At 34.8% G+C, this 15,277-nt stretch overlaps 4 protein-coding genes across 5 annotated transcripts in view; 3 read left to right on the top strand and 1 right to left on the bottom strand.

The window, feature by feature from the left end:
• Positions 1 to 15,277, bottom strand: part of LOC125811821 (stem-specific protein TSJT1) — a 49,315-nt gene that overhangs the window by 33,060 nt on the left and 978 nt on the right. The window contains exons 2-4 of one of the 2 annotated variants that reach the window (XM_049491370.1): positions 14,796 to 15,039; positions 14,350 to 14,470; positions 13,784 to 13,977 (exon numbers count right to left, since the gene is read on the bottom strand). In XM_049491370.1, coding sequence (XP_049347327.1) covers positions 13,784 to 13,977; positions 14,350 to 14,470; positions 14,796 to 15,039 — 559 coding nt within the window. Of the gene's footprint in view, positions 1 to 13,618; positions 13,978 to 14,349; positions 14,471 to 14,795; positions 15,040 to 15,277 lie in introns of those variants that run through there. The other variant, XM_049491369.1, reaches the window with a different exon arrangement.
• Positions 184 to 3,741, top strand: LOC125811820 (vicilin-like seed storage protein At2g18540). The gene is made up of 8 exons (XM_049491368.1): positions 184 to 712; positions 1,706 to 1,751; positions 2,004 to 2,053; positions 2,175 to 2,216; positions 2,456 to 2,569; positions 3,152 to 3,230; positions 3,332 to 3,403; positions 3,482 to 3,741. The coding sequence occupies exons 1-8, from the start codon at positions 192 to 194 to the stop codon at positions 3,527 to 3,529; spliced, it is 972 nt and encodes a 323-aa protein (XP_049347325.1). The 5' UTR covers positions 184 to 191; the 3' UTR covers positions 3,530 to 3,741.
• LOC125811815 (mannan endo-1,4-beta-mannosidase 1) lies at positions 7,506 to 9,213 on the top strand. The gene is made up of 5 exons (XM_049491365.1): positions 7,506 to 7,823; positions 7,917 to 8,111; positions 8,186 to 8,308; positions 8,391 to 8,593; positions 8,684 to 9,213. The coding sequence occupies exons 1-5, from the start codon at positions 7,506 to 7,508 to the stop codon at positions 9,036 to 9,038; spliced, it is 1,194 nt and encodes a 397-aa protein (XP_049347322.1). The 3' UTR covers positions 9,039 to 9,213.
• On the top strand, positions 10,407 to 12,940 carry LOC125811814 (protochlorophyllide reductase-like). Its single transcript, XM_049491364.1, has 5 exons — positions 10,407 to 10,559; positions 10,854 to 10,949; positions 11,062 to 11,590; positions 11,937 to 12,295; positions 12,638 to 12,940. The coding sequence occupies exons 1-5, from the start codon at positions 10,506 to 10,508 to the stop codon at positions 12,791 to 12,793; spliced, it is 1,194 nt and encodes a 397-aa protein (XP_049347321.1). The 5' UTR covers positions 10,407 to 10,505; the 3' UTR covers positions 12,794 to 12,940.

Here is a 15,277-nt window from a genome sequence, read left to right as displayed (position 1 = left end):
AAGGTTCCATAATCTTGGACCAAAAACGCCCCACTTTGCACATTTAAAGGATCATACTTGTTGATTCTCATATAAAAAAGGACGAATAAAATCAATCCCTAAAACTTAAGGGGTCATAAGTGACCAATATTATTAGTTTTAAAGATTAGCTCAACTCGATTCTTCACTTGCTTGGAACCTAAACCCCTACAATGGCGAAAGAGGAAGCAAAAGCTTCAGAAGACGAAAATGGAGCAGCTCCATCTAAGCGGCAACACAAATCAAAATCCAAAAGAGAAGATGAATCTGAATCCGAATTCAAATCCGGATCCGAACCGGAGCGAGAAGTGAGAAAACACCGGAGAAAGAGAAGTCGAAGTCGAAGTCGAAGTTCTAGGAGAAGATCGCGGGATGATTCGTATTCGTCATCATCTGGAGAAGATTCGTATTCGGACTCTGAAGACTCGTATTCGGATTCGGAGTCGGGTAGTAGTTCGGAGTATTCGGATTCAGAAGAGGAGAGGAGGCGTAGAAAGAGGAGAGATAGGAAGAGAAGAGAGGAAAAAGAGAAAGAGAAGAAACGAAAGCTGAGGAAAGAGAAGGAGAAGAAGAAGAGGAGGAAGAAGGAGAAAGAGAAGAAGGAGAGAAAGAAGAAAAAGAAAGAGAAGGGGAAAACTGGTGCTGTTACAAACTCTTGGGGAAAATATGGAATCATCAAGGAAACTGATATGTGGTGAGCTACTTTTCATGGCTTTCATATTTTAACTTTTTGAGTGTTTACTTCTTTGAATTATGAATTGATTAATGCTTAAATGTTGGTCTGGAGTAGTGATTTGAAGTGTATTAGTAAAGGAAATGACTTCTCTTTTGGTAAAAATGTTTTCTTTGGCTAATATTTTCACATATCACTTGTTATCCCAAAAGCATGTTCTGAAAGACTTAAGTACTTGATTGTAAGCAAGCTACAACAACAAAAACAACAGACCCGGCATTATCCTTACCTTTTGTATTGGAGTTATCCGTCTCTTCTCGTTTGTATGTCTTGTTTCTTATGCATCTTCTTGATGCCTTTAAAAGATATAATCTTACTTCATAAAAAAAAGGAGACAATGCTGTCTTTACAATCCCCCACCCTACACATCTTTGCTTGTGATAAGTTTTATGTTGGCTCCTTTATCCGTCCTTGAGACTGGCTTTGTGAGCAAGCTCACACAGGCGAGTGATTATTCTACAAATTTTAGGCTTTACCTCTTAATGTAACTTGAATGCATTATTCAATCTATCCTCTGTTCCATTATATTGGTCAGAACATATGATATCCAGATAGAGCCTTACTTTTGGATCATTTTCTGGCATAATTCTTAAGAGGATGCAGCATTTTGAGTAGTGAGAGTACATGCTCTTGACTCCTATATTGTCCAGAAAGAAGTCAGTCATATTGCTGTAGATGAAGGTATACCTTTTTTTATATTGTGGCTGGACCATTCATTTGCGCAGATATACCTTTTATTGATATAAAGAAGAGTGAAACTTTCTGAATGCATGCATCATTACAGTGATAATTATTGATGCTTGAACTAATTACTATGGATTCTCGTCACCTTCTTGTGTGTTGCGATTTTATTTCAGAAGGTTGCAGGAAATGCTTTACTCTTCACTTTGTTGTCAGTTTTAATGATCAGATTGTTCTTCTATAGATTTCAACTTTAGTTATTGCTTATTGTAGGAACAAACGGCCAGAGTTTACCGCATGGTTGGCAGAAATAAAGAAGGTACATAGTGGCTCTTTAAGCTTATGCATGTTGATCATCCACACAGGAGTTGTTGCAGGATATGCCAATTGTTTTGATAAATATTTTTGGATAGGTCAAGCATTTTCCTGTTAGTGCACTATAGTGCATTTCCAAAGGTCTTCATTAAAAAGCTTCCATTGCATAGTGCTTATCTACATTCTCTTTCTATTCAATTTTGTGTAAGATATTACTTCTAGTTGTGGAAGTTTTCATTTCTTGTGTCATTTATAGGTGAATCTGGAAAGCCTGCCAAATTGGGAAGAGAAGCAATTGTTCAAGCAGTAAGTAAATCGAGAAGGGTTAAGCTAGTTCTTATTAGCACCTGTTCTTCCCCTTTCTCTACCTCTGTTTAAGCAATATATGCAAGGAACTTCCACTTTTTTATAGTCAGCCATTGTGCAGATTCATGGAGGATCATAACACTGCAACCTTCCCTTCTAAAAAGTAAGGCTACTGCACTATTTCAATCTTAACTTTTTTTTTCTGGTTGGGATGGGGGTTCTTTCTATATTGATAATAAATATATTGAGTTTGGTTGTTTTGTGTGAGGCTTCTAGTTCCTTGCAGGATGATATGTGTTTGTACACACATACACACGCAAAGAGATAGGTATACAGATGCTTGATATTTGAGCTATGTTTATAATCATCTAACAGTACTTCTGTTATTCTTCATTTTTGCAGATATTATAACCTTGATGCCTATTACAGACGTAAAATGGAAAAGGAAAGCAGAAGAGGTGTCAAGAAGGTCGTGGACGATGAACGTACCGTCTTCGATGATGAAGAACAGCGCAGGTAAGTTATGGACACGGTTGCCATTTCGTTGTAAAAAATTGTTTTTTGCTTGAGTAGTATGAAGTCAGTTAAGGGCATGACACAAATTCAAATACTGTTAGAGAACCAAGTTTGGTATTTAAGTCTAGAAAGATACACCTATTATCCACCGAATTTTGAGTCTCGAAGCTGAAACACTGGATTTCTTATTTAAAGGAAATAACTTTGAAGTCACTTAGTGAACTTTCAAATTTCTAATGTGGTCCTGGCTCTCTTTGAAACTCTTTGAACAGAGTCACTATCCTGCTGTGGCGATATAGATTATTGCTTTGCTCTAGTTTATTCTTTCAGACCCGAAACCACATTATAATGCTAAAAGATGGTGGTATTAGGTGTGCATAAAATTCTAGCATCCTGGAAGCTATAGGATCGCAGGTTAAGAAGTACTATATAGTTAACACAGTAGAGTATTTTTTTTCTTAAAGACAAATTGTAGAGCATAGCTTTTGTCATTGAAAGGGAAAATAGGGAGAGGAGATTTTCATCTTTGCAGTAAGTTGGTATAGTCTGGTTTTTGAGTTGTTACCTATTATGTTATTGTAGACAAGAATTGATGCGAGAACGTGAGAAGCACAAGCAAGAACAGGTGGAAGCATTGAAGTGTGAGATGCAGAGTGGAATGGTATGTATTCTTCTACCTTTGCCCTTCTCCATACAACAGGTGAAAAGTATATATAATGTGACCAACTCCTCTCTCTTTGTTTGTAAATTTGAATCACTAAGGCGCAAGCAATGAAAGAACAAGCTCAATTAAGAGAAGAGATGGCTTATCAATACAAGCTTGGTAACTTTGAGGTGAGAATGAGCCTGAAATTTCATGATACACTATCTTCTTTTTCCGCTCATTGATCTTATTTTCCGTTGTCCTGATAGGCTGCAGCTGCTATTCAAAGACGTTTGGACCCTGATCTCCCTATGTAGACGAGGTCCTGCAAAATTTTGGCCTAGGCTACAACGGATTACATTAGACTACATGTTTTAGTTTTACTCGCTCCTTTTCGCTGAGTAAATATGCTTGCAGATTCATCTGCAAGTCTACGCTTCTTACTATATATCACTAGGCTAGATGAGTTGAAATCTGGTCCATGTATTGTTGTGTAATATCATCTGCATTCCCATCTTTTTACTCTGTTCTCCACCTTAATGATGTTAAGTGACAAATTAACCTTGCATTAAGACTGATGTCGAATGTCCTATAAAAAGTTACCTGTTTAACCTTTTCAAAAATTGAATTTGATGGGTTAGATTACTGTTGTTTGATCATTTCTAATCTAAGTAAACTTGTAAAAGATAAGAATGTACACCAAGAGTTAAGAGGTAAGTTTTCCAAAGTGGTGGTTAAACCAATTATGTTGTATGAGGTAGAGTGTTGGCTGGTCAAGTACTTGCACGTTCAGAAGATGAAAGTAGAGAAAATTAGGACATACATATGGATGTGTGAGTATAATAGAAGAGGTAGGACTATGAAGGAGGATATTCTGAACAAGGTGGGAGTGGCCTCATGGTGGACAAGATGAGGGGTAGGAGTTTGAGATGATTTAGACATGTGAAGAGAAAATGACCAGATGTCCCAGTGAGTAGGTGTGAGAGGTTAGTTACGATGGGCTTGGGGTAGGGGTGAAGAAGTACGAGGAGAGATGATTAAACAGACTATGATTCATCAGCTTATCAAGGGCATGACCTTAGATAGGAGGACATGAAGGTCGAGGATTAGGATAAAATATAAGTAGGTAATTGAGTATCGTCTAGTTTTCTCACGTTTAGGTACGTATACACATACATACAACACTTGTATTTTCCTATCTAGGGTGCAATATTCGGTCTGCTTTGCCTAGTAGCACGATGGTTGTACATGAAAAGACATGTTTAATTACATATATATACAATCTTATATAACTTTATCCAGCATGGTACGTATTTGATGTCGAATTTTGAACCGCTTCATCAAAAAGATTAAAATGTTCGATAAAGTATAATTTATTTATTTTCAAATATATTTCCAATAAGCCTCTTCACATGTGAGTCTAATATCTTTTGATGGGATAAACACATGAAAATTCGTTTTGATGAAATTTTAACCCAAAATCTCGTCTTGCTTTAATTTGTACTACCCCCATCCTAATATAAAAATAAACTTCGACCAAAATTGTTGAGTTTTGTCGAACCCCTAGTTTTAAGGTTGTCTCCGCCCCTGATTGGATGCATGCACTATACATTATTCTTCCAAAAACACTAATATTCTTTTGACTTATGATAAAACAGCAACGCAATGATTGATTACATGAAAGAAATGGACAAGCTAGGAATGGTTATATTTAAGATGTTGGCACATGGATTAGGCATTGAAGATGACTACTTCTTTAGCAAAAATTTTGAAGAAAAAGAGGCAACTTATTTTAGGGTTAGTAGACATCCTCCTTGTCCTCTCCCAGAGAAGATTGTTGGTATAGGGATCCATTCAGACCCACAAACTTTAACTATATTGCATCAAGATCAAGTTGGTGGCCTTCAAGTCCTCAAAGATGATAAACATTAATGGATTGGAGTTAGACCTCTTCCAAATTCATTTGTAATCAGTATTGGTGACACCCTTGAGGTCATATTCTCTCTCTTAAGTTTACTAAACAGCAAAATTCGTCGCTAATCCTATTTATCGACAGAAAGCAATAAAAAAAAATGTTAGCTTCGAGCAATTTGACGATGTCTTGATGATAAAGTTCATAGCTTATTTCATTTTTTCTAGTAATTCACCCCTCTCTTACACACAAGATAGGAAGTTAGCGTTTGATACCTGAGTTAAAATATCAAATGTTGACTTCCTTCACTCGTGGATAAAAGTCATTTTCCTTGTAATTATTTTAACTTATATTATCTTACATAAAATTTAAGAAAAACTAGTGAATATGTATTAATGTCATTACTAACCAAACATCAGAGAATATGTATTTTATTTTTATGAAAAAAGACTTTTTATAGTATGTTTGAGTAATTATGATTAAACCTTTGTATTTCTTGTAGGCTTGGACAAATGGAAGGTTAAAGAGTGTTATACATAGGGCAGTGGTGAATAAGGAGAAACAAAGGCTATCAATAGCATATTTTATGAGTCCAACAAGTAATGCAATTATTGAATGCCCTCCTCAATTAATTCATCCAATTTATAATCCAAGAAAATATGTACCTTTTACCTGGGCTCAATTGAGGCACCTTCTTATGACTACCAAGAAGGTTAGGGGTAAATCTGTTGCCCTCAATAAATTTCTTATTTCTAATTGAGACTTTTGAGAATCCTCAGCATTTTACGCGATTATGAGAAATAAATAAAATGTGATTGAATAAATTTCTTATTTCTAATCGATACTTGAGAATCCTTTAATCATTGAAATATGTGGACCAAGTTTGTTGTTGAAGTAGTGAAATTTGTTCGCGCTTTATGCGAAAAAATAAACAAAATGTGACTAAAATAATTAATGTTATACAAGTTTTTAATATAAAGAAATAAACATTTGTTAATTAAAAAATCAGCCTAAAAGATAGAAATACAAATTTGTTGGGTAATGTCAACATCATGTTAATTATGACAAGGCTCACGAGGGGCTGGAGTGGTCTGGGTAGGCGTCATAATCGAACATGCATAATACTTGTTTGGTGGACTAAATTAAGAAATGAAGTTACACCTTTGCTATCAGCTATATGTTGAGATAGTCCATGAAGTAAAAACTTTAAAAGGACAAAGAGATCGACATCCTCAAGATTGATTATAATATAGTTATTGTAGCGTGTAAAACTAACACACAAAGGTGAAATTAAGATTTCAATTTTATGAGTTGTGAATTTTAAGTGAAAATAACTGAGTTCTAAATTTAATATAGATACATATTTAATGAATTTATTAACATAAATTTACTATTTAAACAAAATCTACTGAATTCAACTGAACTTGTACGTGGCCTACTAGCTCCACCCCTGTTTGTACGGCAAACATATTACCACTTATATACTTTCTTTCATTGTCTTTGAACTTGAGCTATCTTGATTCATTTTATTGCGTTAATGAAGCATGGTACGATCGATCGTGGATTGAGCCTTATAAAAAATTAAACAGTGTGTTGAAACGGAGACAAATATTTTTTGGAAAATAGTTTCTTATTTTCCTATGTCTCATTGAACAATTTTTTTGAAAAACATGTTCTCTAAGAAAATAAGTTCATTTAAAATGAGGTAAATGACTTTCTTAGCTAAAGTAGGAAAATCAAGTTCTATAAGTAACATTCTATGTTTATTGTATCCTTCCCACCCACCCGCCACTCCCGAGGCCCCACTCCTCGCCCCTTCTCACCTCTATATAGTGTTTTGTTCCGTTACTATACATGCTTTTGAGATAACAATTTTTCTTTTTTGCTTTCTTATCAAACACTAGAAAATAAGTAAAAAAAAATCAACTTGTTTTCCATGAATCAGACTATTGATAATTTAATATATGAGGTTTGGTATTTCATTATTAATACTATAGTTAAGTGTACATGATTTGTATTTGTATTTGAAATTAAAATTTATGGAAGAGTTCATTGCATTAACTATAATACTATGAGTACACGTTTCCATATATTATTTCATCATCAAATCTAGTACTCAACAAACCTTAAAAACCAATCAATTAATGTTTCCATATTTCCCTTTTTCATTTACCCTATAATTCTTTCAACAGACCTATCTTTCTATCTTTATAACTAAATAACTGCCTTAATTCTTCTATCAACAATCAACATGTCCACTAGGAAATTCTTTTAGTTTTTGCAAGTTTTGCTATTTTTAGTAAATTTCCTTATCTTCAACACACTATAAAAGCTGACATCTAACATATCACACATATATCTTCTATAATTCATTATACAAAATGTCTTATACAAAAAGAAGTTGCATTTCTGGGCTCTTTCTCTTGTTCTTAGCTCTTGCTTGCGAAGCGAATTCGGGGTTTATAGGAGTTAAAGATTCTCATTTTGAACTCAATGGATCCCCTTTTCTATTCAATGGTTTCAACTCATATTGGTTGATGCATGTTGCTGCTGACCCTACTGAAAGATACAAAGTCACTGAGGTTCTTAAAGATGCTTCTACTGCTGGTCTTTCTGTTTGTCGTACTTGGGCTTTTAGTGATGGAGGTGATAGAGCATTACAAATATCACCTGGTGTTTATGATGAACGTGTTTTTCAGGTAAAGGTTTGTTATTATAGTTTTGATAACTTTTACATTATCGCGTTGTAATGCATGTGAGTCCCTTAATTAGATATACTTGTTCTAAATTAGGGTTTGGATTTTGTGATCGCGGAAGCTAAGAAATATGGTGTTCGTTTAATATTGAGCTTTGTAAATCAATGGAATGACTTTGGAGGAAAAGCTCAATATGTTTGGTGGGCACGAAATGCAGGAGCTCAGATTAGTAATGACGATGAATTCTATACTCATCCTATGCTTAAAAAATACTTGAAGAACCACATTGAGGTATATATGGGGTAATTATTATTTAATACATATAAACAACTTTTTTTATTAATAATATTATGAATTTGTTACAGAAAGTGGTTACAAGGTTGAATAGTATTACTAAAGTTGCTTATAAAGATGATCCAACAATTATGGCATGGGAACTCATGAATGAGCCACGCGATCAAGCTGACTATTCAGGAAAAACTGTTAATGTAAGTCCCAATTCAAGTTTAATTAGTTGAATTTTAGAAATATCAAATCTATGATTGACGTTTTTGACTAATATTGTTATAGGGTTGGGTTCAAGAAATGGCAAGTTTTGTGAAGTCATTAGACAACAAACACTTGCTAGAGGTTGGAATGGAGGGATTTTATGGTGATTCAATTCCTGAAAGAAAATCAGTTAATCCTGGTTATCAAGTTGGAACAGATTTCATAAGTAACCATCTTATCAATGAGATTGATTTTGCTACTATCCATGCATACACTGACCAATGGTAGTTACGTTTTTACATTTTTTCTCTACGTACAATTTCATGTGTTTTCATTATATAGGTCTAAATATTTATTTATATCGATCGTTATAGGGTGTCTGGACAAAGTGATGAAGCGCAATTGGTGTGGATGGAAAAGTGGATAACAAGTCATTGGGAAGATGCAAGAAATATATTAAAGAAACCTTTAGTGCTTGCTGAATTTGGAAAGTCTAGTAGAGGTCAAGGATCAAGAGATATATTTATGAGTAGTGTATATAGAAATGTGTATAATTTGGCAAAAGAAGGTGGAACAATGGCAGGAAGTTTAGTATGGCAACTAATGGCACATGGAATGGAGAATTATGATGATGGTTATTGTATTGTTTTGGGACAAAATCCTTCAACTACACAAATTATTTCAGATCAAGCTCATGTCATGACAGCTTTGGCTCATTCTTTCAATTGAGTGAAGGCATGAGATGACCATTATACAATAATCAATTTATAAGTGGATTTGAATGATCTTAAATCCATCATTTTTAATATTAATTATTTGAGATGATATTACCAAACATGTTGAAGTTGATTAAACTCAAGAATGTAATTGAATAAATTGTTTTAGTAAAAAGGAAAGTTATGTTTTATGTCCTCTTGTTTTTATTTTGAGTTTAAATTTTTTACATATGCTAAAGGAATAAATGATTGGAGACATGCAACACACATAGGATCAGGGGCGGAGCTACCCTTGACTGAGGGGTGTCTAGACACTCCTTCATCATAAAATTATATAATTATTGTATCGATAGGTTAAATTTTAGTTTTGTAGGTACATACATATAGTATGATATATCGGTGTTGATAACTCTTGACTCAAGTTAAAGGTTCAATGTAGTGATTAAGATATCAGAAAGCTTTAATTTATTAAAGTTGTGTTTGATCCTAGCTAACGACATAATTATATTTTTTTGACACATCTTAATGAAAATATTGTGTATATCAAAGATCTACCATGTTATGAAACTTTTGAGAGAAGTATGTGTAGTGTTAATTATAGAACCTAAAAGATTGACACAACAAATTATTATAGCATTGCTTGTGACAAGTAAACTCTAAAGTATATAATTTAAACCTCAGAATTTAATAAAAGTTTAAGTTTTATACATCATCATCGATATAAAAAATACAATCACAATTTAAGTTACTTATAAGGTAATTACAATTATTTTTAGTAGAACTCCATGTGACAATGCAGTTTAATTCAACTGCCCTTTATCCCTTGTCCCTGTCACTTAATAGATTTCCCATGATGAAGCCCATGACTATTGTAAGTGGATTGCCTTGGGTAAAGAGCCAAATATATATCTTTTATCTTTCTGGACTATGTAGGAGTTTAATCATGTTTCATTATAAAATTTTAAAAAATATATTCTCAAAGTGAAAAATATTGTTTGAAAATTGAAATTGTGTTTTGTCATAAATACAAATTGGACATTCACTTTTACTTTTTGTGAGCAAGTTCTTAAAAATTCTAAAATTTAATTTAGTATTTTATGACCAAATGTGTTTTTAGAGTTTAACTTCAGAAAACGTGATTTTTTTTTAATAATAATGTGACTTTCTTATTGAAATGAACTAAAAAAGAAAAAAATATTACATAAAATAGGACGGAGGGAGTACTGAAGATTGAGCATAAGGATATGTTTATTTATTGTAGAAATATCAAAAGGAAATCTAAACATTGAAGCCTGATTGGTGGCATACAATTGACACAAATCATACTAGTCTGAAATATTTATCTTATCCAAGTAACACCCCATAGTATCTTACTGTATATATATGTGCCCCAAATCCTTACAATTCTCACACTATCAGTCCAAAAATCATTTTTAAAAATCTACAATATTTTTAGAACAAAACTCAATTCCTAATATTCATGGCTCTTCAGGCTGCTGCATTGCTTCCTTCTACTTTCTCTATTCCCAAGGAGGTTTGTATTCCATCCTATTCCCTCCGATTCAATTTACATGACACTTTTCGTTTTTTGAAATTTGAATATCTCTGTCTCAATATATTTTACAGTTAAATTACTACTAGATATAAAAATGTGTGATTCTTTTTTATATTGGCAAAAAATAAAAGTTTGTCGTGTAAATTGGAATAGGGAAGGTATATATAAATTTTGATCAATGATATTAAGTTGATCTAATTCAATTTAGCTTCGAGTCAAATTGACCCTTGAAAAACAAAAATTATTCTTTCACTCATTTCTGTTATGTTGCAGGGGAAAACTAGTGCAACTTTGAAGGATTCTAGTCTCTTTGGAATCTCTCTCTCTGACCATGTTAAATCTGATTTTGGCTCTTCATTCAAAATCAAGGTATAATTTTAGCTTCCATGTGGTTTAATTCGATGTAACGCTAAGAAATAGCTTTCATGTGGTTTAATTCAGTGACCATACGTGAAATTAACCTGTTGGAATTTCGTTACAGAGCGGAAGAAAGTCATCCCTCGGAGCTATTAGAGCCGAGACAATGGTTGCATCTCCCAGTGTAACGAATACCCCTGTGACAGGAAAGAAAACCTTAAGAAAAGGTTGTGTAGTAATCACTGGAGCCTCTTCAGGACTAGGACTAGCAACAGCAAAAGCTCTGGCTGAGACAGGGAAATGGCAGGTGATTATGGCATGTAGGGACTTTCTTAAAGCTGAAAGAGCAGCAAAATCAGCAGGGATGCCTAAGGAGAATTACACTATCATGCATTTAGACCTTGCATCGCTTGACAGCGTCAGACAATTTGTCGATAACTTTAGGAGATCAGGCAATCCTCTTGATGTATTGGTTTGTAATGCAGCTGTTTATCAGCCTACCGCGAAAGAGCCTTCGTTCACAGCTGAAGGATTTGAGCTTAGTGTTGGGACTAACCATCTTGGTCATTTCCTTCTTTCAAGATTGTTGATTGATGATTTGAAGCAGTCTGATTACCCTTCAAAGAGACTCATCATTGTTGGTTCGATTACAGGTAACAGTCAAACCTCTTGATAACAACATCGTTTGTCTGGATAGTTTTTGGTTGTTTTAGCAAAATAGTGTTTATAGTGAAGATATAATATAACATAACACGAGAAATCAGTCCCAAGAAAAACTTGGGCGTTCCACTGACATATTGTTATTGAGAGGTCTGACTGTAATTAGAGCAACCAATCGTGTATCCAACTATGGGTTCAATAGTTTGGTAGAACCTAGAGTTTCGTTGTTGAATTCTATATATACGTGCAAAAAACAAGTGTAGACTATGTGTAAATTTTCGAAATTTACTAGTCGTGAAGTCAATTGGATTAACCGTAGTTATTGAAATCACTTGTCAGGAAACACTAACACATTGGCTGGAAATGTACCTCCAAAAGCCAACCTCGGGGACTTGAGGGGTTTGGCAAGGGGGCTCGATGGACTTAACAGCTCGGCCATGATTGATGGTGGTGACTTTGATGGTGCCAAAGCATACAAAGACAGCAAGGTTTGCAATATGCTCACTATGCAGGAATTCCATAGACGATACCACGAAGAGACTGGCATCACATTTGCCTCTCTATACCCTGGCTGCATCGCGACAACAGGGCTATTCAGAGAGCATATCCCCTTGTTTAGGCTTCTTTTCCCTCCATTCCAGAAGTTTATCACCAAAGGATTCGTCTCCGAGGCAGAATCTGGAAAGAGACTTGCACAGGTAATAATAATCAGTGTCAGTTTCACGTATAATCACTGAACTTTATCCACTATAACAGTGAAGTCTGTAAAGATATGATACCTGGGTCTAACTTAACCCCAATAGCTAGCTCATGAGGGGAGAATTGACCAAGTCCATATAAGGAGACCACCAGTGTGGGACATTTACCCACTCTAACACCCCTTTCACGCCCAGGCCCAACTGGAGCGTGGACTGGGACCCCAAACAGGGATGGATCTAGCTCTGATACCACGTAAAGATGATCTTAGGCCTAATCAAGAAATGAATTTTTGTCACACTAAAGTTACTAAACATAAGATGTTGTTTGTTTGTTTTTTACAGGTTGTAAGTGATCCAAGTCTAACAAAATCAGGAGTGTACTGGAGCTGGAACAAGAACTCTTCCTCTTTTGAAAACCAGTTGTCAGAAGAAGCTAGTGACGTTGAGAAAGCGCGTAAAGTGTGGGAAGTAAGTGAGAAACTCGTGGGGTTGGCTTAGATTTTGCGGATTGAGTTTAACCATCGCCAAGACGAACAAGAAAAGGGAGTTGATGAGGGAGAATTTGAATCAAGAGTCTGTTTTGTTGTAGTTAAGAGTTGTCACCTTGTAAAATTTGAGTTAGGAATAAATATCACTCATCCTGTTTTCTTCTGAACCAAAAGTGTTACCAATTTATTTCCAGTATGATTTTGATTCCTTATTCACTACACAAAAATAAAAATTAGCAACGGACAACTTTTGTCGTTAAACAAAAATATGTTGCTAGTTCTATTTAAGAGCTATACCTGAAGTCGAACTAATTGCATAAGCAGAGGGGAATTTCCCTGAAAAGCCTAATGACAATCAACTGCATAGGAAATTTTATGCAGTAGGGAGTACTTGTAATATTTCCACCATCCCAAAACCTGGCTAATTTTAGTACGAAAAAAGCTCAAATATGTTATCGAATTATCAAAAATGACTCATACATATAATCCGTTGACCTTGAGCTTACTCTTATGCCATCACTGTAACACTACATGCACATTCGTGCCACTCTTCACTAACAGCTCAAATAGCCGGTTTCAAAATACCTGTGGCCTCTAATTGAAGGTCGACGTCACTTCTAATAGCTCGATGACATATTTATCTGGCATATTTGGTTAAGGTTCTCTACAAAATGATTATTCAATGTGTCAGGGCACCAACTTCAGACATTTCCATTCAGTAAATTTTGTGGTTCCTGAATCCCGAGTGTCATGGATTCCACTCTCGTGATTCATATTGATCAATAGATTTATCTTAACCTTGTCGTTTGAATAGCTAAGGTCGAATGCCCGAATAGAAAGTTTTCAAAGCTGAATCATTTCTGATGCTTCATTTATTTTTCAAGAGTTATACACAGGTGCAAAGCACGTACAAGGAAGATACCAAACCTAAAACAAACTCGAAAATGGAACAAAAACAGAAGAAACACTAAAGGAAGTTCGAAAATCGCTGAGAATCGACTTAGTAAGAAGTGTTCCAATCAGACCAGTTAGCTTCACTGCCAACTCTAGGGATGCTGTTAACTCTGGAATACATATCCACTTTGAAGTTAGCTCCACACATTACCCCTTCACTATCTACTCTTGGCATGGCCCTCATCTTGTTCATCGGGTGCTCGAAATTCATTAGTCCTTTCTCACTGTGGAACATACAACCTGTGCATTTCAAGGAAAAGTTATCATGTCAAATTGAAACGTAAGTAGACGAGGGGGCGGATGTAGCCAAGTGAATCAAGCCAGTGAATCAAATTTTGTAAAATCGAAGAACTAAATTCAACTCCCTCTCCTATTTACTATAAGACGAAGAATACAACTGTATTTATTCTTTTTTCTACTACTTCCAAGTGCAATATAACGTCAAGGGGGGTGTCGATTCTTCCTTCATCATCCCCGACTGGTCTACAGGGTTCATAACTATTGCTCTTACTTTGATAACGCGGCTCAACTATTTCCCCCCTTTCGACACATCCGACACTACTTCACCAAAATATTTCATCTATTAAATATGAAACTCCTTGTAGCTGTTACCTGTGGGAAAGGGTGCAAATGACTTAGCACATCCAGCTTTAATAACCTCTACATCATCAGAAATCACAACAGATCCATCAGCAGCAATACCCCAGAATAACTTCACCCCACCATCTGAACCCTGCACTTATACGACAACAAATTAAACGACATTTTGATACATATAACATATCTTTACTTTAACGTAACAAGATTCAAAAGTCTATTCTATTTTCTTAAACTCCATATCAAGTCAAAATCAGACAAACATATTGAAACAAAGCTTGAGTAAATGAACAATCAAATAATACTCCCTCTATCCCAAATAAAATGATTTATAGCCACACAAACATATATCACTTATTCTAAACTACAAGTTTCAAAAGTCTATCTTTCTTTCTAAAACTTCGTGTCGAGTCAAACTAACTCGTATGAAACAGAACGGAGGGAGTAATACAAATACTTACCAAAGCAACAAATACAGTTCCAGTCTTACTATCATAGATAACAAAAGCAAAACTTCCTTCAAAATCCTTAATAACTTGATCAGCTGGATAAGGTCCCCTGTCTCTAAGTGTCCTGTAGGCTTCAATAACTAGCATGGCTTCATTTGTACCTTTTGGTGATAGCCCATATTGTTTGATTTGTGCACATAAGTTGTTCAAACTCCCCATGAACAAACAGTAAATATCATCATAACCACAAAAATACCTACAACAACAATAATAATCGCGCTTCAATTTCAAGAAATTCAAGGCTAAAAACGTTTTTTTTAGCTAAACAACAAAATTCGTATTCAGCAAGAAGTTAGCTACGAGCTACTCCATCCGTTCATATTTAGTTGTCTTGTTAGGCTATTATTTTATACAATTCTTCAGAAAAAATTAGTTAGGGGTGTAATTTGACTTATATATATCTTATTAATTTTTTTTAGTCTTTATTTATTTCT

Source organism: Solanum verrucosum, unplaced genomic scaffold (assembly GCF_900185275.1).
Source record: "Solanum verrucosum unplaced genomic scaffold, falcon-dt-bn FXZP01000238.1, whole genome shotgun sequence".
Taxonomy (NCBI): domain Eukaryota; kingdom Viridiplantae; phylum Streptophyta; class Magnoliopsida; order Solanales; family Solanaceae; genus Solanum; species Solanum verrucosum.
Note: the sequence above shows the minus strand (reverse complement) of the source record. Positions and strands in the feature narration are given on the sequence as shown.